The sequence below is a fragment of the Euleptes europaea genome, chromosome 4 (assembly GCF_029931775.1).
Source record: "Euleptes europaea isolate rEulEur1 chromosome 4, rEulEur1.hap1, whole genome shotgun sequence".
Classification (NCBI taxonomy): domain Eukaryota; kingdom Metazoa; phylum Chordata; class Lepidosauria; order Squamata; family Sphaerodactylidae; genus Euleptes; species Euleptes europaea.
The window spans coordinates 108,125,928-108,152,036 of NC_079315.1; the positions used below are offsets into that span (position 1 = coordinate 108,125,928).

Here is a 26,109-nt window from a genome sequence, read left to right on the forward strand (position 1 = left end):
TGGAGGAGTGGGGAATCAAACTCGGTTCTCCAGATCAGACTCCACCGCTCCAAACACCGCTCTTAACCACTACACCACGCTGGTTCTCTATGAGCATAAAAATGTAACGCAAAAGGGAAACTTTGTTCCACTTACAGGATGACATTTAAGTCCCTTTTGTGCATATGCTTTAAACTGCTCCAGAGATGACTTTTCGATAAAGATGAAGTGAAATTAATCTTGCGGTTCCTATGGAGATTACAGGCAGTTTTGCCATGCCTGGTTCAAGAGAAATTAACCTCCTGCTTTACAAAATTGCCCGAAGAGGTCAGCCTATGGAAAATGAACCTAATATTTCAATTAAGGCCAAACCACACACAGAGTCCTATGTAATTTTCCTAATTTTAATTTTTTTAAAAATAATAATGAAAAATGGCCACTAGAGGCTGCAATCAGGAACTGGATTTGGGTGGGGAGAAGGGATGATTAACCCTTTCTCTGCTGCCCATTCTTCCTTTCATTACCCCCTTCAAGCTCTTTCCTGGGGCAGGGAGAAAGGTGGTTTTTTAGAGGGAAAATGGCCAGAAAAGGATGACTCTCCCTCCTTACCTGCCTTTTCTCTTCTACTAATTGCAAATCCTGAACTGACCTGGATGGCCCAGGCTAGCCTGATCTCGTTGGAACTCAGAAGCTAAGCAGGGTCAGCCCTGGTTAGTATTTGGATGGGAGACCACCAAGGAAGACCAGGGTTGCTGTGCAGAGGAAGGCACTGACAGACCACCTCTGCTAGTCTCTTGCCATGAAAACCCCAAAAAGGGATCGCCATAAGTCGGCTGCGACTTGATGGCAAAAAACCAGAACAAAACTGCAAAGCATTTTCTCCTCTCTCTCTCTCTCCCTGCCTAACTTACCTCACAGGGATGTCGAGAGGAAAAACATCTTTTAACTGGCACCCAGGCTGCTCCCAACTCCATCCCCTAATTCTAATGGGAGCCAACAGCTTTTCTTGATGTACCATAAAAAGTGTATGTTAGTCAAGTTTATTTATTGAGCCAGCATGGTGTAGTAGTTAAGAGCAGTGGTTTGGAGTGGTGGACTCTGATCTGGAGAACCAGGTTTGATTCCCCACTCCTCCACATGAGTGGCGGAGGCTGATCTGGTGAACTGGATTTGTTTCCCCACTCTTACACACAGAGTGGGTTAAGAGCGTTGGTTTGGAGTGGAGGACTCTAATCTGCAGAACCAGGTTTGTTTCCCCACTCCTACACATGCAGCCAGCTGGGTGACCTTGGGCTAGTCACAGTTCTATTAAGAGCTCTCTCAGCCTCACCTACCTCACAAGGTGTCTGTTGTGGGGAGGGGAAGGGAAGGTGATTGAAAGCCGGTTGAGTCTCCCTTAAGTGGTAGAGGAAGTTGGCATATAAAAACCAACTCTTCTTCTTCTGCTGCTGCTACTGGCTTTCACAACAGGGAGAAAAAGGCAAGAGGCAAACAAAACAACTCTGAAGTGAATGCATATGAAGAATGTGTTGAGACAGAGCTGCAACATATTTCCACAGGAGAAAGAGAAATAAAAGAGGGGGGTGGAAGTTTATTGACCACAGCCAAAAGCTAAAACTACAACAGAGCTTTACAGTTCAAATAAAATCCACAGGCAGCGGTAGAAATAGTAAATCGAGTATTAACCCAAAGCATATAATAATGTGCGTGTGTAAAGTGCCATCAAGTCACAGCCAACTTATGGGGACCCCTGTGTAATTTTCAAGGCAAGAGACTAACAGAGGTGGTTTGCCATTGCCTTCCTCTGCATAGCAACCCTGGTATTCCTTGGACGTCTCCCATCCAAGTATTAACCAGGGCCGACCCTGCTTAGTTTCTGAGATCTGACGAGATCAGGCTAGCCCGGGCCACCCAGGTCAGGGCCATGTAATAATAGCTCAACAAAATCTAGGGAATTCTGGATGAATGCCTACACCTGGAAGTGCCCAACTCCATCTTAATAGCTGGCAAGTTGTAAGTTCCTTTCAACAAATTTTGCCACTCTTGATGGCAGTGAAGAGTGGATGACAACTGGTATGTGCAGATTTCAATAAGGGTAAAACTTGCAGATTTTAATTTTGGCATTATGCAATCTCTGTGCCAAGATGGCTGAAACTCTGTTCTCCTCTCTTCCATATTCGCTTAAAAATTGGACATGCTATTTATCTTTCGCCTTATTCCTTCTTTAGTCTTAGAACTGGGAATTCTAAAAAGGCTTTCAGTTGCTTGCAAAGAACTTAAATCAGGAATGGATTTTGGTGCAATTCTGTTGCAGTCCATTTGAGTGGCTAAACTAGTACCATTTGAGCGGCTAAACTAGTACAACAGATGAAGCCTTAAACTGAACATAAGAATTAAGACAGATACACATACTCAATATATTCCCTTTTATTTTCATTTGTGACCATGATTTCTGATCCATTTGGCTTCAAGTCAACTTGATATGTCTGTGAAGACAAAAGAAAAAAAAACAGTTACACATTTCCATTGGGGTACTGAGAAAATCACTAGCCAGGGCTGCTAGATAGAAACATAGAAATATAGAGCTGGAAGGAACACCAAGGGGAACATCAAGGGTCATATAGTCCAACCCCATGCACAGTGCAGGAAATTCACAGCTGACTCCCCCCCCCCACTCCCCCAGTGACTCCCCCAGTGACTGGGGAAGGGCTATGGCTCAGTGGTCGAGCATCTGCTTGGCATGCAGGAGGTCCCAGGTTCAATCCCCAGCATCTCCAGTTAAAGGGACTAGGCAGGTAGGTGATGTGAAAGACCTCAGCCTGAGGATCCTGGAGAGCAGCTGCCGGTCTGAGTAGACAATACTGACGTTGATGGACCAAGGGTCTGATTCCGTATAAGGCAGCTTCATGTGTGTTCATCTGACCCCTACTCTATGCCTTGAGGAAGGCAAAAAACCTCCAGGATCCCTGGGCCAATCTGGTCTGGAGGAAAATTCCTTCCTGACCCCAAAGTGGCAATGGGCCACTGGGCATATAAGAAAGGGCCACAAGATCTGAGCACTGGCTCATCCCCTCCTGCCCTCTCTCTCACAATCACCCTCAATTCAAAGTGAGTCACAGAATCAGCATTGCTGTCTGATGGCCATCTAAAGGTAAAGGTCCCCTGTGCAAGCACTGGGTCATTCCTGACCCATGGGGTGACGTCACATCCCGACGTTTACTAAGCAGACTTTGTTTACGGGGTGGTTTGCCAGTGCCTTCCCCAGTCCTGTTCCCTTTCCCCCCAGGAAGCTGGGTACTCATTTTACCGACCTCGGAAGGATGGAAGGCTAAGTCAACCTTGAGCAGGCTACCTGAAACCAACTTCTGTTGGAATCGAACTCAGGTCGTGAGCAGAGCTTTTGACTGCAGTACTGCAACTTACCACTCTGTGCCACGGGGCTCCTCTGATGGCCATCTAGCCTCTGCTTAAAAACTTCCAAAGAAGGAGAACCCACCACCACCCGAGGAAGAATATTCTACTGAGGAACAACTCATAACTGTCAGGAAGTTCTTCCTAATGTTTAGCCGAAAACTCTTAAGCTAACATATGATTTTCCTAATGAGTACGTTCTTGGCAATTTCCACATCCCTTATGTAACTGTGTCGAGGCGTCTATGGAGGAATACATTTTGAGCATCAAAATATTTCATGCTCAAAGGCGACCTCCAGAAGGGCAAACAGCTGCCAAGTAATTGACAAATTAGAATTAGACTCTACGACTCATTAGCCAGTTAAAGGCAAAGGCAGATTTGAGTGTCATCTGCTCAGCGATAACAGAATTAACCGCGTTCAGCGGGGACATTGTAGGCAGCTTTCAAATTACCTCTTGCGTACCATTTGGGATCTCTTCCGCATTGCAAGAGCCCAAAGATGAAGAACGTCAACACTACTAATTTCTCTGGCTCTCGTGAGATACCTGGAGCATGCCAGAAACAAGTCTCCAAGGTGGACCGATGCCCGTGGCATGTAATCGGCCTCTTGGTGACACAGGCAGCTAGACACGAGGCAGATATTCGGTGGCTTATTAAGCATTACCAATGCAGCCCACAGTATCGGGAAGACTCAAGCAAACCAATTATAAACTCTGGGCTCCTGCCCAGAGGATCTCACCACCACAATGCTGACCCCATGGGAGACCCAGGATCGCTTATACTTGTTCGCTAGGTGTCTAAAAACTGTGAAGTATGAAAACATGGGGGGGGAAATGCATTTTTGAACACATACAGGGCTTCTTGATCAGGCAGCTGAGATGGGCTAAACCTTCCTGTGGCAGAGTTGGGTTTGCTTCTGTACTGTGTAAAACATCTCCTAGGGGTGTCTCCAACAACAACAACAACAACAACAACAAAATCCATATTTTATGGTTTGGAATGATTCCCAGGGAAAACACCTACATAAATAACCCATATGAATGCTATAGGCAAGATCCATTAACAACTGGCTTCTGCTCATGTAAGAATTCCTGCAAAATCAATGCAGATCTTTCATTGGGATAAGCAATACTCCAGTACAATAATTCCAAAGGGGTCCTCGAATCGAAACCCCCATGAAACACAAGCTTTTCTACTGGGTGTTAGCCAGGAATCATTCATCTGTCATATGAAGGATGTGGAAAACACCTAACAGTGATGGCTTCAGAAAGTAGCCATGTTGTTGAGGGAGGGGCCGTGGCTTAGTGGTTGAGCATCTGCTTGGCATGCAGAAGGTCCTAGGTTCAATCCCCGGCATCTCCAGTTAAAGGGACTAGGCAAGTAGGTGATGTGAAAGACCTCTTCCTGAGACCCTGGAGAGCCGCTGCCAGCCTGAGTAGACAATACTGACTTTGATGGACCAAGGGTCTGATTCAGTATAATCAAAAGCATTGCTGGGCAAAAGTCATACCTGGCCTCACCCATTTTCTAAAAACACTTGACAGTCACCACAAAAAGTGTCAGTGGGTGCCATAAGACTATAAGAACATAAACAATGCTGTTTATGTTCTTATAGTCTGATCCATGCTGGATCAGACCAAGGTCCATCAATACTGTTGCCAGGTCCCCCTTTGCCACCGGCGGGAGGCTTTTGGGGCGGAGCCTGAGGAGGGCGGGGTTTGGGGAGGGCAGGGACTTCGATGCCATAGAGTCCAATTGCTAAAGCAGCCATTTTATCCAGGTGAACTGAGCTCTATCAGCTGGAGATTGTTTGTAATTGCAGGAGATCTCCAGCTAGTACCTGGAGGTTGGCAATCCTATCCATCAAGTCCAGCAGTCTGTTCACACAGTGGCCAACCAGGGACCTCTAGGAAGCCCACAAACAAGACAACTGCAGCAGCACCATCCTGCCTATGTTCCACAGCACCCATGGGCACCACTTTGGGGACCGCTGATGTACACCATATCCCTTGTCTAGTTCTGTCCCTAGTCTAGTTCTACAACCATAGCCAATGATGCTGAAATGGACCAAGATTGTAAACACATGTCGGACATTCAAAAACCAGAGATGGATTCTGGGTTAGACTGAAAATGGAAGCTTTACTGTCCTCGCTTCCCAACACTCAATCCAACAGCTGAGAACGAACGGCAAACATATTAAGAGTTAGTGTAACATACGGATTGGTTTTTTTAAAAAAACCCACAAACCACAACACTAAATGCAAAAAGATGAATCGGGTGTACTGCTTCTATGAACACTTTCTACCAGAACATATTCTGCTAGGAGGAGGAACCCCACATGGCACAAAGCTTAGAATAAAATTGAGGAAAAAATGCCGTGCATTTTTTTTTTTAGCTCTTTTTTTTTTAGCTCTTTTTTTTTTAATGTGACTGCGGGAATACAAGGTATGCTTAAGAGTGAGGGGGTTCGAGAAGATGAAGGCGGGAGCGGCAACCTGAAAAAAAGCCAGATGTAATGTGCGAGAGTTCAGCGACAATTAACCCAGACAAGCTGTGCACTAACTGTAGAGATATGTCCTGAAGACACACAGCAGCACTGATGGGGAAAAAAAAAACAAGCTTCCTGAAATATCATCCTGCTAAGCAGAGGAAAAAAGTTGGCTGTGCAGGGCAACCGAGGACAAATTCCCTGCATCTTCCCAGAGCCCCGGGGGAATTTGGGGCCAAAGTAAAAAAAGACAGAAGGAAGAAGAGTTGGTTTTTATATGCCGACTTTCTCTCCCACTTAAGGAAGAATCAAACCGGCTTACAATCACTTTCCCTTCCCCTCCCCACAACAGATACCATGTGAGGTAGTTGGGGCTGAGAGAGCTGTGACTAGCCCAAGGTCACCCAGTTGGCTTCATGTGTAGGAGTGGGAAAACAAGTCCAGTTTATCAGATCAGCCTCCTCCGCTCATGTGGAGGAGCGGGGAATCAAACCTGGTTCGCCAGATTAGAGTCCACTGCTCCAAACCCCCACTCTTAACCACTACAGCCACGCTGTGGGAAACTAGCTAGTGTGGAGGGAGAGGAGCAGATGACATTCGTAAACCAACTTTATGGTTTCGTTATATTCCCTTCCCTACTCTTCGGTGGTAAGTCTCAGCAGGTCCCATATCATGCAGCCACAGGTACAGATCCTAAGAGGGCAACTGGCAGTCCATTAGCTTATCAGTTTTACGGCTAACAGGACTGTTCTTGAGGAATCATGCTATATGGTACAGCGCGGCAGTGGTGCGTTTATCTGGGATCTGGTAGGACATCTGCAGTGTTGCTACCCCCACAAACATGTGAGGAGTGAGTCTTCAGAATGATAAATAGCATTTCCTCCATGATTCTAAATGTGTCAGATTGCTACCCTAATTTAAAAAAAAAAAACAATTATAGGAAGACTGAGCCACCCACACACCAAATACAATACATATTTTTTGAATTTGTTTTTTTTCTGAATCATTATGGGGACACTCAAATTAAAGATTCAAACTTAAAACCAGCATGGTGGTGGAAAGTGTTTTCAAGTTGCAGCTTGACTTGTGGCAGCCCCACAGGCTTTTCAAGGCAATTAATCAACAGAGGTGGGTTGCCATTGCTTGCCTCTGCATAGCAACCCTGGACTTTCTTGGTGGTCTCTCTTCCAAGTGCAGACCAGGGCCAACCCTGCTTAGCTTCCACGATCTGAGAAGATTGGGCTAACCTGGGCCATCTAGGACAGAGCAGGTGAGCAGAGGTGGTTTGCCATTGCCCACCTCTGCATAGCAACCCTGGACTTTCTTGGTGGTCTCCCTTCCAGGTGCTTAGCCACTGAGACCTGATGAGATGGGGCTAGCCTAGGCCATCCAGGTCAGGGCAAAAACTAGCATGGCAACCTACTTAAAATAAATTGTATATTTTCATTTACAATGGGAGCCTCATAATCCAATGAATCCCACAGCTCTATTCTGTAGCTGGCACCTAAACATAAGAGAACCTACAGCCTTGTGGGAGCAGCATGGCAAAACATACTAGGTTGGATTCCAAGCAGTGTCCCCACTGGTGAAAAAGTGAGCGGGAACACCTGGACACCCAATTGACTCTATTGGGGAATCACAGGACCTGCATGGACATGAGCCATTTGGGATGTGGGAGGCAGTAAGGAAAAGAATTGGGGAAGAGTGAACAAAAATCCCTGGCTGGATTCAGCCCAATGTTCTGCCATCACCATGCACACGTAAGTCAGGGCTAGATGTTGTTCCCGCACCCTGACCTGGATGTCCCAGGCTAGCCTGATCTCATCAGATCTCAGAAGCTAAGCAGGGTCGGCCCTGGTTAGTACTTGGATGGGAAACCAAGGAATAGCAGGGTCGCTATGCAGAGGAAGGCAATGGCAAACCACCTCTGAATGTCTCTTGCCTTGAAAACCCCATAAGGGGTCACCATAAGTCAGCTGCGACTTGATGGCACTTTACACACAGATGTTGTTCTCACACCGGGGACAGGAGATGCAAGTACCCTTTCCACTGGCTGGGTCTCTGCTGAATCCAACAGACCTACTGCAGTGCTGAAAGAATCCTCAGAACTGTGCCCCTGGCACTGTTTATTAAGACCGCCATCGTTAGTTCTCTGAATCCTTTGAAGGAAATGCTAGACTCTTCAAAGCACTCAAAGAGTTCATTATCTACAGAACAAAGGCAGCAAAAGGAAAGGCAGACGAGAGATGCTACAGCAGGCACCAAGCGCTCCAATCTTCACTGAAAGTTGCGGGGCTGCTTTGTAATTTTGTGACCATCCCCATCACTCACAACTCTAGATTCCCTAACAGGGACTGTACAATAGCCTCTTTTCCAGCTCCATCAACAGATTTACCACAGTAAGACTGTAGCTGTCAACAACAAGCAATTGTTCTGGCTGCTTTTTCTGGTTGCTGCCGTCAAGTCACAGCAGAGTTATGGCGACCCCCTAGGGGTTTCAAGGCAAGAGATGTTCGGAGGTGGCTTGCTCTTGCCTGTTTCCGTATCAGAAGTAGACTTCTGGCTACCAGGCCTTCTCAATACCTTTTCTCAACATCCTGACTGGTCTGTGGGAGCATCTATACTGAAATTTTATGCTGTTCTGAGGTCTGTTGAGCTTATTTGCATATGTGACATTGAACACATGAAGCTGCCTTATACTGAATCTGACCCTTGGTCCATCAAAGTCAGCATTGTCTACTCAGATCGGCAGCGGCTCTCCACGGTCTCAGGCAGAGGTCTTTCACATCACCTACCGTACTTGCCTAGTCCCTTTAACTGGAGATGCCGGGGATTGAACCTGGAACCTTCTGCATGCCAAGAGGATGCTCTACCACTGAGCCACAGCCCCTCCCTACTTGATACCCCAGCTGGAACATTCTTCGAATAGACCAAAATGTCTCAAAACGCGATGCTGTAGACATAATGCAGGACTTAAAATGCGCAAGCTGTCCTTTGGCGTCACTCTGACGTACCTGTCCAAAGTTTTCTTCATCTATGCAAAACATGAGATCCAGCTCCGTTGGGTCATTTTCCAGGATCCATTTCAAGGAATTGTAATATTCACTGTCCTGCAGTAAAAGCATTGCTTCCAGTTATTTGTTTTTCAAAAAATATAATACTCATTTAAAAAAAAAATTATATCCTGCCTTGTATGTGATTTAAAAACCCAATGGAAAAAGTACAGTTTTGCAAGCTTTACACAGTGCTAGCAGTAAACGCACTTTTTGCATGTCTTTTGACAGTCAATTCTATAAACCTGGAACAGCTACTGAAAAGGCACAGCCCCCTTGCCTTAGATATTTGCACCTGGAAAAACATATATGGACCCAGGCAGAAAAGCCTGAAGAGTGGACAAGAATGGACATAAGACCACCGTCTGAAATAGGTTCTTCAAGTCATATGGATTCCAAATTGGAAAGGATTATGTAGATAAGAACCAGCACTGTGAATTTAGCCCAGAAGCAAGCTGGAAGCCAGTGAAGTTTGTTTTCAAATAGTCTGAATATATATAATACATATAATTAAATTAATAACCATAAGCCACCCATCAGGAGATTGGCATGTGGCTGCATTTTGTACAGCACAAGAACACAACACGCCTTTATTGGCATATAAAAAGGAAGAACGTACATTAGGATAAATCCGAGTACAAATAAATAAAATTGGATAAAATCATCCCAAATCAGCCATCCAGGAAAGCTACACATCATTCACAACATCTGATTGCTAACTGTAAGAACCTTGCCACTGATTCAACTATTTTTGGGTTTTGTGTGGCCTTAAGATAGGATGTCCTGATTTCATCAGAAAGCCATTCCCAGTTTACAAACAGCGGGTCAATGAATTGGGATCGGCTACAAGCATAAAAGGAACAATTAAAAAGGACATGCACAAGTGATTCAATTTCACCATTCCAGCAAGAGCAAACCCTATACATTTTGTACGAACTGAAACTTCACAGCTATTTTTGAGGTAGCCCCTATCCCGCCCCATAGATGAAGAAGAAGAGTTGGTTTTTATATGCCGACTTTCTCTGCCACTTAAAGAAGAATCAAATCGGCCTACAATTGCCTTCCTTTCCCCTCCCCACAAGACATCCTGTGAGGTAGGTGGGGCTGAGAGAGAGTGACTTGCCCAAGGTCACCCAGCTGGCTTCATGTGTAGGAGTGGGGAAACAAATCCAGTTCGCCAGATTAGCCTCCGCCGCTCATGTGGAGGTGTGGGGAATCAAACCTGGTTCTCCAGATCAGAGTCCACCGCTCCAATCACAATGAAGTCAATGGGCTTAGGAGGGTATAACTCTCCTTATGATTGCGCTGTGAGCCTAGAATGGAGTTTAGAATTCAGTGTAGACGAAACAATAGAGCATGCCAAGCACCTGCTCCTGGCTGCTTGCCTAAGAGTAAAGATGGGTCCCAAGCTCTTCCACCCATGAAACAGAGTCAGCCAGACCCCGACCAAAACCACGTCCGTCTCTTCCAGAATATCAGCCTTCTCCAGCTGCATTGCCTCTGTTTTGTCTGGATTCCCTTTTAGCTGGTTCTCTCTCATCGGCCCGAGTCCCACATCCCAGGCACTGATTCAGAATGGTGGCAGCTGCATCCTGACGCTTAATTAAAGCTGCTGGTGGAGTGCCATCAGCATATCAATGGAGGCGTACTCCATTTAATTTCACTTGGCTCAGCGGTTCTTGGAATACAGTGTTTCCAACACATCTTGCAGGTCTTTTATGCATGGCTGTCATACTTGCCATCACGCTGACGACGACTTCAGGTCTTTGTGTTGGATTATGCATGCCGTTTCCAATTGTCAGAGGTCACCTCGCTCTCCCCCTGCGTTTTTCCGTGTTTGGCCCACGTTTTCAAATTCGAGATAACGCAGGTCCTTGAAAACGTGGGCAAAACTCGGGGAAACGCAGGGGGAGAGCGAGGCGACCTCTGACGGCTGGAAACGGCATGCACAGTCAACACAAAGACCCAAAGTCTTCAGAGGGGGGGACGGTGAGTGAAACAGCCATGCATAAAAGACCACGGGTAGGCAAAGATGAATGCTTGGTTAGTAAGAATTGAAGTTGAGGGGGTGGGGGGAGAATTTTCCAATGACTATCACAAGTGTCACCCAGCACAATGAAGCTTCTGTCACATCTCAGCTGGCGTAGAAAATGGATTCTTTTAAAATCATGAGCTATCAACATGCCATATCACGCATGTGATCAGGAGATCGTTGGACACATGTGAAGAAGTTATATGAGCTCACCCTGTGATGATTATGGCTTTAAAAAAATTGTCCACACTTTTCGTCAGTCATAGTATGTAATTTTGAAAAAGTCAAAATCTACACCAGACCTAGGCTTAAACTGTATGCTAACTAACATGACCAGAATAAAAATACCAATGTATACTACTTCCTGTCCTGCACACATCTAACCAAATCCATTAAAGTCCACTGGGTACAAGGACTCTGGTATAGGCCCAGAACTTTCCTGGCCACAAGGATGGGCCACAAGTGCTGGTGGTGGAGGAGGAGGAGGACGAGAAGAAGAAGAAGAGTTGGTTTTTATATGCTGACTTTCTCGACCACTTCTACTGCTTCATGAGATGGTTTCCATAATGGCCGAGGCCTAGTCCAGTGACCAGTGAGGTAACAGCAACCTCTTCAAAGGAATATGTTATGGAAGTCAGCGTCCTTACTAAGATGAATATATGAACCTACAGTGCTCCGAGTACGGCTAAAGGGCTTGCGATGGACGCTTCCTCAAGCCAAAAAGTTCTGGGTCAGCACATGGATATAAGACCTCGCGGGAGTCTTATGTATGCCATCTTGGCTTTCATAATGTAGGGAAGATAGATTATTAGTGGAATACATAAGCACACACAGGCCTAAATATGCATGAAACCCTCTTGATGTGGATCAGAGTGATTAATCTCATTTAAAGATTCTTAAGTTTGTTCAGCAGAACTCAGCTTGCTTATTTTTTTTCCTGCAGGAGAGAGCTACCCAAGGAATAATACTGCTTGAAAGAGCTGCCAACTGGACAATTCAAAACAAAATTAAAAAACACTACAAATATCATATTAATTGTTCCCCCGCCCCCAAACAGTTCAATTTAATTGCCTTTAGGGATTCATGAAGGGCTAGTCTAATAGGCAAAATCCAACAAACAGAACCAAAGTACATTAAAAAGGCAGAATAAAAACCTAAGTACTGTGCTTGTTCCAAATCTCCGGGTGCTAGCTTTGGGTCTGAGACTGAGAAGCTTCCTGGAAGTCTCAACAACGAGTAATTTCCCCAGAGAAGAAACACACATAATTGGGGAAAAAACCCCCCACTAATAAGGCTTTCACAGTGTTCACTTACCACCGACTCCATGTCTTTTAGGGTTATTGGTTTTCCCAGCATCATCTTGTAGAAAGGCCTAATGAAGAAACCTGCAGGTAAACGCAAGCGACAAAGTTCAGTTGGAAATGTGTGTTTCCTCCAAGAGCAACGGAGGAAAAAGAAGAAAAAGAGTTGGTTTTTATATGCTTTCTCTACCACTTAAGGAAGAATCAAACTGGCTTACAATCACCTTCCCTTCACCTTCCCACAACAGACACCCTGAGAGGTAGGTGAGGCTGAGAGAGCTGTGACTAGCCCAAGGTCACCCAGCTGGCTTCATGTGTAGGGGTGGGGAAACCAACCTGGTTCACCAGATTGGCCTCTGCCGCTCATGTGGAGGAGTGGGGAATCACACCCGGTTCTCCAGATCAGAGTCCACCGCTCCAAACGACCGCTCTTAACCACTACACCACGCTGGCTGTCAGGATGCTGTCAAAAATATCTAGGGAGTTAGTACAGCAGAGAGGGAAATTGTGACCAATGGAAGGAGGCTAGGCAAAGGGGGGGGGGAAATACTGCGTTCGAATCTTGAACAAAACATAAGAATGACCATTGCCGGCTGATGTTGTAGGGGTTAATATGATCAAGCAATAATATAGGAGGAGGTGCTGGGCATTTTGGAAGGATTAACAACCCGCTGAGTGGGCTAACGGCCTGAAGTGAAACCAAGGCATATTGAATACAGACACTTGTACTAATCCTTAGGACGCATCCTGGTGAAGGGTATTATCCTCTAAGAAACAGAATTGCTCTGTCCTCTTATAATCTTCACGGCATCAGCTCCCTCTGTTAGTTTTTCCTCCCTTCGATCCCCAAGGTTGCTCATAAAGAATGGAGCTTAAGCCTCACCTCTTTCTCCAGCGTCAAAAGCGAACATTCAGCATTTCAGCATCACAGTGCGCAGCTTAGAGCACCGTGTGCTCGTAAAAGGCCCCCAAATCTAAGGCTTGAGTGGGGCTTGGTCTCAAATATTCCCTTTCGCTTCTGAAGCTGCGGACATGTTTTTATTCCTAAGGGTTCAGCAGCATTCTTCAGTTATGGGTAACAATGGTATCCCACTAGGGTTGCCAGGTCTCCACCGACGGAAGGTTTTTGGAGCGGAGCCTGAGGAGGGCAGGGTTTGGGGAGGGGAGGGACTTCAGTGCCATAGAGTCCAATTGCCAAAGCGGCCATTTTCTCCAGGGGAACTGATCTCTATCGGCTGGACATCAGTTCTCATAGCAGGGGATCTCCAGCTAGTAACTGGAGGTTGGCAACCCTATATCCCACTATTTAACCAAGGCACTTAGGGGGTTTCTGGAAATTTTCCATTTTCTCTGGGCAACATCATAGCGATGTAGACCAGGCCCAGAAGCCACAACTCAGCCAAGGTAAGGTTAAATGATTAACCATGGGTTCGAAACCTGGGAGTCCCTGATCTAAGGCCTGGTCTACACATTCAGCAGAATAAGGTGGGGATGAGTTACCCAAATGCTGAGGAGGTAGGGTTGCCAACTCTGGGTTGGGAAATTCTTAGAGATTCGAGGGTGGAGCCTGGGGTTTGGGGAGGGGTTTTACTGGGGTATAATGCCATAGAGGCGACCCCTCCAAAGCAGCCATTTCCCCAAGGGAACTGATCTCTATAGTCTGCAGATCAGCTGTAATGCCAGGTGATCGCCAAGCCCAACCTGAAGACTGGCAACCCTATGAAGGGGTGTTGTTGACAGAACAACTTCAGGATTACCTTTCCCCAAAGGTTCCCAGCATTAATCCCCTGTAGATGGAAAACTAGCATATAATGTAAAGGGGATGGTCTAGATACTTCCCCCCTAAAGTATTTTTTGCAGGGAATTTTACATTAAAACTGTGACCCCCACTCCCATCTACCGCCTCCTTTCGCTGCATGTGTTGCCCAGTTCAAAGTCCACTGCATTCCCTGCAATGTGGTCCTTGGGGACCCCCAGGGACAGAACTGGGACCAACAAAGGGTCTCCAGGCTACAGCTGGAAACTAGGGTTGCCAACCTCCAGGTACTAGCTGGAGATCTCCAGTTATTACAACTGATCTCCAGCCGTTAGAGATCAGTTCCCCTGGAGAAAATGGCCACTTTGGCAATTGGACTCTATGGCATTGAAGTCCCTCCCCTCCCCAAACCCGACCTCCTCAGGCTCCACCCCCAAAACCTCCCACCAGTGGCGAAGAGGGACCTGGCAACTAGGGTTGCCAGCCTCCAGATACTACCTGGAGGTCTCCTGCTATTACAACTGATCTCCAACCAATAGAGATCAGTTCCCTTGGAGAAAATGGCTGCTTTGGCAATTGGACTCTATGGCATTTAAGTCCCTTCCCAAACCCCGTCCTCCTCAGGCTCCATCCCAAAAGCCTCCCGCCGGTGGCGAAGAGGGACCTGGCAACCCTACTGGCAACCCTCCGGAGGAATTGGGGTCACTTCCAGTTTAAACTAGAAGTGACATAGGGGATCTTCTAGCATTCCACAAAAACTCTATGGTTTTACCATAGAAATTTTTCGAAATGCTAGCACATTCCCTATGTCACTTCCATTTTTAACCGGAGGTGATATAGTCACTCTGGCTCACATTATTTCTCCTCCCCATTTCCTCTCACCAGCCTATACTTGCCAATTGCCCAGTTCTGGTAGGCAAATGCCTGCCAATCGACCGGGCTGCCTGCTGACCCTCAGCTGGTCGGCGGGCGGAAGAGGACTAGCTGAAGGGGGGGGATGACCGTTACTTCCAAGTAAAACCAGAAGTGACACGGACACTCTAGCACTCCCCCCAAAAAAATCTATGGTTTCCATAGAGTTTTCCAGATTTACCCGCAAGTGATACAGACGCTAGAGAACACTCCCCCAAAAGTCTACGGAAACCATAGAGTTTTTGGAGGCGATTGCTAGAGCATCAGTGTCACTTCTGGGTTGCACTGCTCCAGCCCAAAAAAGCTCCTGCCAGTTGCCAGGGGGGACCTGGCAACCCTACACCAGTCCCCAAGGCATTGGTGGGCAAAGAAACAGATTGCTAGGAGACCTTCCACTATAGCTATAGCAAGAGACCTGGCATCCCTAGCCTAATGTGAAGATTTCCATAGGAGGAATCAGCAAACATTTTACCTGCCTCTGTAGGAACATTTTGTCCCCTGGCGGGAAACCACTATTGAATGCAGCTTGACTTTGAGCAAAGCTCTGAGTTCTCTTTGCCAAGACTTAAAAATATATATATATTCTGTGAACGATTACAGCTCAGGAAAAGGAGAGGAATCTAGCTCAGCCAGCAGGAGTAAATGACAGGTTTTAATGGTCAAGGAAGGGCACTTTTATGGCTGCTGCTCTGCGGACTGGAGCATCGCAAGAACAAATTCCACTCCTTCCCGGGGCATTTGTATGAAGAAGAGAGATTGCCACTCATCAAGCTCCAAACAATTGACCTCACTTATTTTATTTCCTGCCAGGGAAATGTGGGCGCTGTAAAACAGGAAGAGAGAACACGATTGCGGGGGGAACGGTATTATAACTTTTAAACAGTGTTCCAACACGCTACAAAATAGTTACACGCTCATATTCAACTCACCGTCTAAAAGCTTCCCGTGATACACAGCCAGTCCTGCAACTCGGCCAATAAAGGTGAAATAAGACAGATGGTCTTCGTTACAAAGGCCTGAATTTGGATTGATCTGCAGAGTGTAGTTATCCCTTGAAGGGGGAAAAGAATAAAAAAAGGGGGGGGGGAAGAGAGCAAAGAATGGGTATCGTGTACATCTGAGTTACTGCCAAACAATCAGCACAACTTCACTCCTACACAATTCCTTCAGAGCTATTGTTTATATGGCAGAAACACATCCGTGATGGAGATGAACTTGGCGGAATGAACAGGATCCTTGGTCAGCAACAGCTTAGAAGAGCATTATAAAGGAAATAGGGATGCAGTAAAATGGAAGTCTGGAAAAGCGGCAGGGCGATTTTTTAAACCCATTGACTTGCGCATGAAGAGAATTAGGGATGTAGGGTTGCAAATTTTAGACATTGGTACTACACTGTGTTACTTCGTGGCTCTTTAAGGGTGTTATTGTATTGTTTTATCATTCTTGAGCCTCAACAAAGAAGGCGGTTGATAAATGAAGCAAGCATAGGGTTGCCAGGTCCCTCTTCGCCACCGGTGGGAGGTTTTGGGGTGGAGCCTGAGGAGGGCGGGGTTTGGAGAGGGACTTCAATGCCACAGAGTCCAATCGCCAAAGCGGCCATTTTCTCCAGGTGAACTGATCTCTATCAGCTGGAGGTCAGTTGTAATAGCAGGAGATCTCCAGCTAGTACCTGGAGGCTGGCAACCCTAAGCAACAGACCTACATACAAAAGTAGCGTGCATATGATGAAGGGAGATGCTCCTTAGACCAGAAATTTGGAGTGTGTGTAACAAGAATACATCACTGCACGCATTAAACTGCTGCGTTCTTTTATGCATTGCTACTGGTAGGTTTAAAAAACACACAATTTTCACTCTTGCCTTCAATCTCTTCGGAGTGCCTTAAATAAAGTCGCTTTCCTCCAAATCTCAATATACATATTTTGAAATTCATGTAGAATGTGTTAGTGAATCCACATGGACGCCCATGCGACTGCTCCAGATGAAGTCCAAAAACCATTATGTGCCGTTTTTTTAAATGCAGCAATAATTTATCATCTGTCAAAGATGGTTTTGGACCACCACTGGCATCTTTGCCAGCTAAATTGAACATAACATGGACAACCAATGAAAACTGTCTCTCTCAAAGGCCTCCATGTAATCTGTGGAGGAACCAAAGGAAGAAGAGTTGGTTTTTATATGCCAACTTTCTCTACCTTTTTAAGGGGAATCAAACTGGTTTACAATCTCCTTCCCTTCCTCTCCCAACAACAGACATCTTGTAAGGTAGGTGGGGCTGAGAGAGTTCTGAGAGAGCTGTGACTAGCCCAAGGTCACCCAGCTGGCTTCACGTGGAGGAGTGGGGAATCAAACCCGGTTCACCAGATTAGAGTCCACCACTCCAAACCACTGCTCTTAACCACTATACCACAAAGGAATGAATGGGCTGGTCCTAAGATTTGGTTCCTGCTCAGACGTTTATTCTGGGGAGGAGGGGGGTACAGTCAACACAACAGCAGCAAAAGTCAGCCTGAAGCAACACCCCCATCCTTTCCTTAACATGAATCTGCACATGATATAGTGATGGGGAAGATCCTGCATTCAACCTAGGTTGAAATTTATCTCAAGAAGTCAGCAAGAGCCTATAACAGAGGCCAAGAGAGTGAGAGCCAGCGTGGTGTAGTGGTTAACAGCGGCGGACTATAATCTGGAGAACTGGGTTTGATTCCCCGCTTCTCCACATGAAGCCAGCTGGGTGACCTTGGGCTAGTCACAGTTCTCTCCAAACTCTCTCAGCCCCACCTGTCTCACAAGGTGCCTGTTGTGGGGAGGGGAAGGCAAGGCAATGGTAAACCACTTTGAGACTCCTTAAAGGTGGAGAAAAGTGGGATATAAAAACAAACTCTCCTTCTTATCGCTATTACATGGGACTTCCTCTCAAAGCAAGCTACATAAGACTAGGTTTTTGATACACCAATTGACAAAATGTTTGACTAGGACGAGATGATGGGAAGGGGACATGGCTCAGTGGAAGAGCATCTGCTTGGCATGCAAAAGGTCCCAAGTTCAATCCCTAGTATCTCCAGTTAAAGGAACCAGGGAAGGAGGTGATGTGAAAGACCCTGAGACCAGAAGCCAGTCTGAGTAGACAATACTGACTTTGATGGACCAAGGGTCTGATTCAGTATAAGGCAGCTTCATGTGTTCATGTGGGTATTTGAGCTGTCAGAAAAAAGTTTTGGTCAACTGGCCCGTCAACTCTTATCAAACAGTAAAGTATTTTTGAAAGCATTTGTTTTATTTAGGACGACAACAAGTATTAAAAGTCATTGTTAGGTTTGGTGCATGTCCTAAGTGCAAATACAAAATGGCTAATACTTATTGTGAAAGAATTAAAAGGACATCAACAATTGTAATGAATTATTATCCACTGATAATTAAGAAGCAAATGGCAGCTTTTAAAGGCCATGTATGGTGACCCAATGGTGCTGCCAACTTGGAAGGCTTTAAGAGGGGAGTGGACATGGGGAGGGGCAGTGGCTCAGTGGTAGAGCATCAGCTTGGCATGCAAAAGGTCCCAGGTTCTATCCCCGGCATCTCCAGTCAAAGGGACAAGGCAAGTAGGTGATGTGAAAGACCTCTGCCCGAGACCCTGGAGAGCCGCTGCCGGTCTGAGCAGACAATACTGACTTTGATGGACTGAGGGTCTGATTCAGTATAAGGCAGCTTCATGTGTTCATGCAATGAGGTGCACATTCGCAAAATATGGTGTCATGCCAGGCCTGCCAGCAGCTATGCCTCGGCGATGAAACCAGACCCACAGTATGGTACCAGACAGCCGTTTCGCATTGCTGCGCTTTCATTGCCAACAGCCGCTGATGCACTGGCCTCATTCTCTGCCCACACGAGCTCTGAAAGAAAACCACTGCAGCATTGAACAGGCCAGGCCGTTTTTTAAATAACCCATTGTCTCGGGCACAATTCCCAGCTTGCCAAACACCTATAAGGAAAGCGATATAGGTATTGACGCCCCGCTGGCCCGCTCGGCCAGTAATAAATAAATCACTCTTTTAAGGAACCCGTTCCAAGTTAACTGCTAGGCAGAAGGTGCAATTAAGTGGGTTTCAATGATGAGGGAGGGGCAGTTATAATTAAGGCTCCTTTATGCAGCTGGGTTTTTTGGGGGGGGGTTGTAAAAGGCAGCTGTAATTGGCAGAAATGTAATTTGCTCCTGACTTCGACGCCAAGATGTTGTCGAGAGGCTGGAGCAAATGAGAAACCTTCCTGAAGTACAGCAGGTGAAAAACTAGTCCATGTTTAACCACAATGATGCAACGAGCCTGTCAATTGGCGGCTCACATGAACACAAAAGAATTTGCCTTGTACTGAATCAGACCCTTGGTCCATCAAGGTCAGTATTGTCTACACAGATGGGCAGTGTCTCTCCAGCGTCTCGGGTATCATACTGCTATCATGCTGCCCTTGTACAAATCTATGGTGAGACCACACTTGGAATACTGTGTACAGTTCTGGTCACCACACCTAAAAAAAAAGGATATTCCAGAGCTTGAGAAAGTGCAGGAAAGAGCAACCAAAATGATTAGGCCGTGAAGCTGCCTTATACTGAATCAGACCCTCGGTCCATCGAAGTCAGTCTTGTCTACTCAGACTGGCAGTGGCTCTCCAGGGTCTCAGGCAGGGGTCTTTCACATCATCTCCTTGCTTGGTCCCTTTAACTGGAGATGCCGGGGATTGAACCTGGGACCTTCTGCTTGCCAAGCAGGTGCTCTACAAACTGAGCCAAAGCCCCTCCCCTAATGCAGCCAGACCAAAGCAAAGTTAGCCATGGGCTTAGCTGTGCCTAACTCTGAAGAACCGGGCTACAGCTCCTGGCACAGGGAAGGAAAAGTTCTCTAGTTCAATGATCCCAAGTTATAGTTAACACACACAGGGAAGAAGCCATAGGAAGAATTTAGGGCAGATCACACATGTTCAGGGACCTATAGAACTAAAAAAATAACTTCAAAGTGTAGCAGATACATTTTCATAGTGCATTCTTTTGGATATGAATACAAACAATACATGGAACACAGAAAATATCAACTATATCCCATGTGGGTCTTTGCCTAATAAAATAAAGCATTTTGTGCATAATACACTTACGTTGCTGAGTATTCAAAGAGACCATAATAAGGGTTGAACATTTCCTTAGACAACAGGAAGAACCATTCCCTGGCTACGCCTCCATAATCAAGACCCTTTTCTGACTCAAATTCTATCCAAAGTCTGGCTTTTAATACATCTGGTCTCTTCACAGACATGATTCTTCTATATGATTCTTCAAAAATATTATTTCTGTGGAGTTTCATCTCAAATCTGTTTGGTATATCAGCCTTCACAAAGAGAACAGAAAACAGATTTTATACATTGGTATGAATGCATTTCAATTTTTAATTAGACGCTATTATAGAAAAGACAGCAGAAAACGTTATTCCAGCTAAGTGAGATGCAGTTTTCTGCCCTTTCTACAGAGCAAAATATTTTAAAACATTCAATTTCTTTTAGGTTGCCAACAAGGCTAACTCCAGGGTGGCGGCTTTTTAAAAGCACATTAAAGATTACTGCTTATTTAATATAATCATTTTCTTGGCAAAGGAAGAAAAGAGATAAGAAAAATTCATATCAGCATTTTTTAGTTTCAAGCAACCAGGACAATTTAGTTCATGCTGTGCAATTACGTATATTCATAGGATCAAAGTTGGGGAAAAGGTCATGCGTCCCAACCCTGTGAACTAGAGTTCTGGGCAATAGGCCATTCCTGGCACATGCCACACATATCCTGTGTCCTAACAACCTTATTCTTGTGAAAACATCCTGGCCCCAAACATGTAGGGTTGCCAACCTCCAGTTACTAGCTGCAGATCTCCTGCTATTACCACTGATCTCCAGCCGATAGAGATCAGTTCCCCTGGAGAAAATGGCCACTTTGGAAATTGGACTCTATGGCACTGAAGTCCCTCCCCTCCCCAAACCCCGCCCTCCTGTGGCTCCGCCCTAAAAATCTCCAGGTATTTCCCAACCCAGAGCTGGAAATCCTACAAACATGTAGCTCAAGAAGTAGGACCCACTGATTTCCACAGAATTTCGACCCATGGCGTGACACATGATAGACTTATCTAACTTTAATTTTAATTATAATTTGCCTCTAAAATGCAGCTGCAGAGAGGCCTTATTTGGATTGGGGCTCTGGCACCATGGGAAAGGACAGTAACTCTTCCACTGGAATTCTTCCCTAACCTGCCTGGTTCATACCTCGTAAATGGCCTAAATTCTCAGGGACAATCCCCTCATGTTCATTCCACTTCTAATATTTTAATCAATATTTCTTGCACTGCTTGCAGTTTTCAAAAAAGCATTCCTGTATGAGAACACTGCCCACCAAAACAACAGGTGTCCCTCTTCTAGGATGCTGCTCTAAATCTGACTGGGTAGAGAGGAAAGAGCTGCAGAAAATCCAGTTGAATCTGAGTGTGTGAATCCCTTAGGTGACAGAGAAGACGAAGGCCAGCATCTCTGCTGAATAGCGTTGCCAGGTCCCTCTTCGCCATTGGCGGGAGGTTTTGGGGTGGAGTCTGAGGAGGGTGGAGTTTGGGGAGGGGTGGGACATCAATGCCATAGAGTCCAATTGCCAAAGCAGCCATTTTCTCCAGGTGAACTGATCTCTATCAGCTGGAGATCAGTTGTAATAGCAGAAGATCTCCAGTTAGTACCTGGAGGTTGGCAACCCTACTGCTGAAGGGGTGCTTTCTGGAAGATCAAAGTAGCGGACCCCACAAAAAAGAGAGAGCAGACTTCTGCCTAATCAGGACTAGCAGAAAGATATGGAGAGCTAGATCCAAGCCCAGCAGCACCTTACAGACCAACAAGATTTTCGGGTGCTTCGACTCTCGAAAGTTTGTACCCTGAAAACCTTGTCGATTTCTAAGGTGCTTCTGGACTTGAGTCTAGCTCTTCAACTGCAGACCAACGCGGCTACCCTCTTGAAACCAAAAGGCATGGGAAAATGCATTATTACTAGGGTTGCCAGCTCCAGGGTGGAAAATACCTGGAGATTTTAGGGGGGGAGCCTGAGGAGGGAGGGGCTTGTGGAGAGGAAAGGAACTTCAATGGGGTATAAAGCCATAGAGTCCACCTTCCAAAGCGGCCACTTTCTCCAGGTGAACTGATCTCAATTGCCTAGAGATTAGTTGTAATAGCAGGAGATCTCTAGCCACCACCTGGAGGTTGGCAATGCTAATGATTACAAAACACCACACAATTGAAATGTGCTTTTCCCCTTCACCAAGCCCATCGGTCCCGATACAAAAGAAACACCAATCACTTACTGGTTTCTTTAACTTCTTCCTGAAGTAGTCATATTTCTGTTTGAACTCTCTGGAATAGGGAACAGCCTGAAAGAAATGAACGCTTTGTTGTTAGTGCGAAGCATCAGCTGGACATAGAAGACCTTCAAACAAACTCTCCCTTCAGTGCCCCCTCCGTCCCAATTCATTGGCCACAAAAACTACCATCAGAACAGGCTGTACCACCCAGGGGAAATCCAGTTCTTTTTGTGTTTTTTTGAGCTCCAGGGCTATTCAAAGAGAGCGTCAGAGCAGGTGAGGTAAATGGGAACTAAGACGGACAAAATTGTATGAGTGAGATGACTTCCTATTTTTATTTGTGGGTCACTAACCAACTACTCAAAGGGTTCGAAGAAGAAGAAGAAGAAGAAGAAGAAGAAGAAGAAGAAGAAGAAGAAGAAGAAGCAGCAGCAGCAGCACAAGAGCTGGTTATAATATGCAGACTTTCTCTTACCACTTAAGGAAGAATCAAACCGGCTTACAATCACCTTCCCTTCCCCTCCCCACAACAGACACCCTGTGAGGTAGGTGAGGCTGAGAGAGCGTGACCAGCCCAAGGTCACCCAGCTGGCTTCATGTGTAGGAGTGGGGAAACAAATCCAGTTCACCAGATTAGCCTCCGCCGCTTAAGTGGAGGAGTGAGGAATCAAACCCGGTTCTCCAGATCAGACTCCACCGCTTTTAACCACACCAGACTGGCTCTCAGTGTGCTTGATATGAAGAAGAGTTAGGTTTTATATGCTGACTTTACCTTTTAAGGAGAATCAAACCAGCTTACAATCTCCTTCTCTTTCTCTCTCCACAATAGGCACACTGTGAGGTAGGGGAGGGGCCGTGGCTCAGTGGTAGAGCATCTGCTTGGCATGCAGAAGGTCCCAGGTTCAATCCCGGGCATCTCCAGTTAAAGGGACTAAGCAAGTAGGTGATGTGAAAGACCTCTGCCTGAGACCCTGGAGAGCCGCTGCTGGTCTGAGTAGACAATACTGACTTTGATGGACCGAGGGTCTGATTCAGTATAAGGCAGCTTCATGTGTTCATGTGAGGTAGGTGGGGCTGAGAGAATTCTGAGAGAACTGTGACTAGCCCAAGGTCACCCAGCAGGCTTCATGTGGAGGAGGTGGGAATCAAACCCGGTTCTCCAGATTAGAGTCCGCCTCTCTTAACCACTACAACAAGTTGGCTTTTGGGGATAGCCCTTATGTGCTCCCTCTTCAAAAACTACCACATCTCTGAAAAAAGCAGAATGTACACTCCTGCGGCATGTGTCTGCTATCACTTTTCTAGTTTTCCAGCTACAGAATTTCTTGCTCTCGGTCCCAGAAGGCCAGGCTTGTTACGATACAACATAAATAAATGCATCCCACCTCTCCAGTCAGTTGCTAATAGCAAAATAATTGGCCTCATTTATCAGGGATACCAAATTAAGATATATAGTTTATCTACTTCAGGCTTTTTTTACTCCTATCACCAGGGGCCCATGGATGGGTGGGTTGCTAAATGTAGTCGACCTTCCTGTCTTGGAACCACATAATTTTCTGGGGTGGGGGGAATCTCAGAAACTAATGCCTACTTGGCAGCAAACGTTGGCCTCTGTTTGAGAAAAGAAGCCGCCTGACACAGCTCCAGAATAGCAGAAGAAAGGCCAGATGAACACAGTGCCAGAATACAGAAGCTGAAAGTATTTGTCTGCCCCATACACAGTAGCAGGTGGAATATTTTCACAAGAGGAAGCTCGCACACCAAAGCAGAGCCAGTGTGGTGTATTGCTTAAGAGCGGTGGTTTGGAGCGGTGGTGGACTCCGATCTGGAGAACCAGGTTTGATTCCCCACTCCTCCACATGAGCGGTGGATGCTAATCTGGTGAACCAGGTTGGTTTCCCCACTCCTACACATGAAGCCAGCTGGGTGACCTTGGGCTAGTCACATTTCTCTCTGAACTCTCTCAGTCCCACCTTCCTCACAGGGTGTCTGTTGTGTGGAGGGGAAGAGAAGGGAAGATGATTGTAAGCTGGTTTTATTCTCCCTTAAGTGGTAGAGAAAGTGGGCGTATAAAAACCAACTCCTCTTCTTCCTCTTCTTCACACAACACATAGTTAAATGGTGGAACTCTCTGCCCCAGTATGTGGCGATGGCTGCCAACTTGGAAGGCCTTAAGAGGGGAGTGGACATGTTCATGGAGGAGAGGGCTATCCATGGCTACTAGTCAAAATGGATACTAGTCATGATGCACACCTATTCTCTCCAGGATCAGAGGAGCATGCCTATTATATTAGCTGCTTTGGAATACAGGCAGGATGGTGCTGCTGCAGAGGTCTTGTTTGGGGGCTTCCTAGAGGCACCTGGTTGGCCACTGTGTGAACAGACTGTTGGACTTGATGGGCCTTGGTCTGATCCAGCATGGCCTTTCTTATGTTCTTATGATTTGGAAAGGCCCTGAGTAGGTGGAGGGTGAACAAAGATGGAAGGTGGTGGATCTACTCCTCAAGGTCAGCTGCATTCCCCTGCCAGGTATGGTCTGAAGGGGGCTAGAGACCAAGTGTGGCAAGGTGTTGGTGACCCTCCCTCCAAAGTATCCCAATAGCACATGCAGTACTTACTGGGCCGGTAATAGCAGGATTCTGCAACCTTGGATCTTCCCACTGGGTGATTTTGTTATCTGCAATAGAAAACAGAAAAGCACAACTTGAGTTGTCTTCCAACATTGTCTTCCCATCCTGATTTTCTAACAAACATTACTGCTTCTTGCCTATCTCCTTCTGACTACATTCTCCAGAGTTAGGGGGGAGGAAAATTACATACACCTCATTCATGAAAACCCCATCACACTGTTTAGTGAGAAACAGCCATTAAAAAAAAAAAAAGATCCGTTCTGTTGCCAGAGCACTGCTTGTGATTCTTTAGATGCTACCCGACATTATAATGTGATATATTAGGAACGTAACTCAAGGGGAAACAAAATAATTGGATAGATGCCCTAGTGGATGGGGAAGGCTTGAAATCTCGATAAAGCATAGTTAATTTAAAGGAAGAAAACTGAATCAGAACTAGGGTTGCCAGGTCCCTCTTTGCCACCGGTGGGAAGATTTTGGGGCCGAACCTGAGGAGGGCGGGGTTTGGGGAGGGGAGGGACTTCAATGCCATTGAGTCCAATTGCCAAAGCGGCCATTTTTCTCCAGGGGAACTGATCTCTATTGGTTGGAGATCAGTTGTAATAGCGGGAGATCTCCAGCTAGTACTTGGAGGTTGGCAACCCTAATCAGAACTACTGAAAAATTCGTTCTTTCTCTTTCTTTTCGTTTTCTTTAGTTGGGGTTCTTCTACCCAATGGGGACCCAAAATGACTTATAACATTGTTCTCCTTTCCACCATTTTATAGCTGAAGAAGATCCAAGCTAATTTTTTGTTCTTTCTCTGGGCAGGTGTTTAACCCGGGAATGGCTGGAAGCACAAGCCTTTGATGCAGAGTATTGGTTGTCCGGCTCTCGACCTTGGCTTGTTGCCTAAGGCCCTAAGTGAGCCAGGCTACAAGTCCAGGACATGCCCAGGATGTGGGAATATCATATTGTATGTTTCTCTTTGTTTCAGCTGTGTTTATATAATTATCTTGTAAACCAATTTCAAATGACCAGAGGAGTAGAAAAGATGGGCTTAATTAATTAATGTGGTATTAACTGAATTAATTAATGGTAACTCCATGAAGTTCCATCTGATGGGGTTTTCAAAGCAAGAGATGAGCAGAGGTGGGTTGCCATTGCCTTCCTCTGCATAGCAGCCCTGGTCTTCCTTGGTGGTCTC

At 46.0% G+C, this 26,109-nt stretch overlaps 1 protein-coding gene across 8 annotated transcripts in view; it reads right to left on the reverse strand.

Moving 5' to 3' along the window:
• NEDD4L (NEDD4 like E3 ubiquitin protein ligase) overlaps positions 1–26,109 on the reverse strand; it is a 321,176-nt gene that overhangs the window by 12,727 nt on the left and 282,340 nt on the right. For all 8 annotated transcript variants that reach the window (XM_056847912.1, XM_056847914.1, XM_056847913.1 and 5 more), the window contains 7 exons: positions 24,912–24,970; positions 22,297–22,362; positions 20,075–20,304; positions 15,863–15,984; positions 12,279–12,349; positions 8,894–8,989; positions 2,392–2,465 (listed from right to left, as the gene is read on the reverse strand). In XM_056847912.1, coding sequence (XP_056703890.1) covers positions 2,392–2,465; positions 8,894–8,989; positions 12,279–12,349; positions 15,863–15,984; positions 20,075–20,304; positions 22,297–22,362; positions 24,912–24,970 — 718 coding nt within the window. The remainder of the gene's footprint in view (positions 1–2,391; positions 2,466–8,893; positions 8,990–12,278; positions 12,350–15,862; positions 15,985–20,074; positions 20,305–22,296; positions 22,363–24,911; positions 24,971–26,109) is intronic.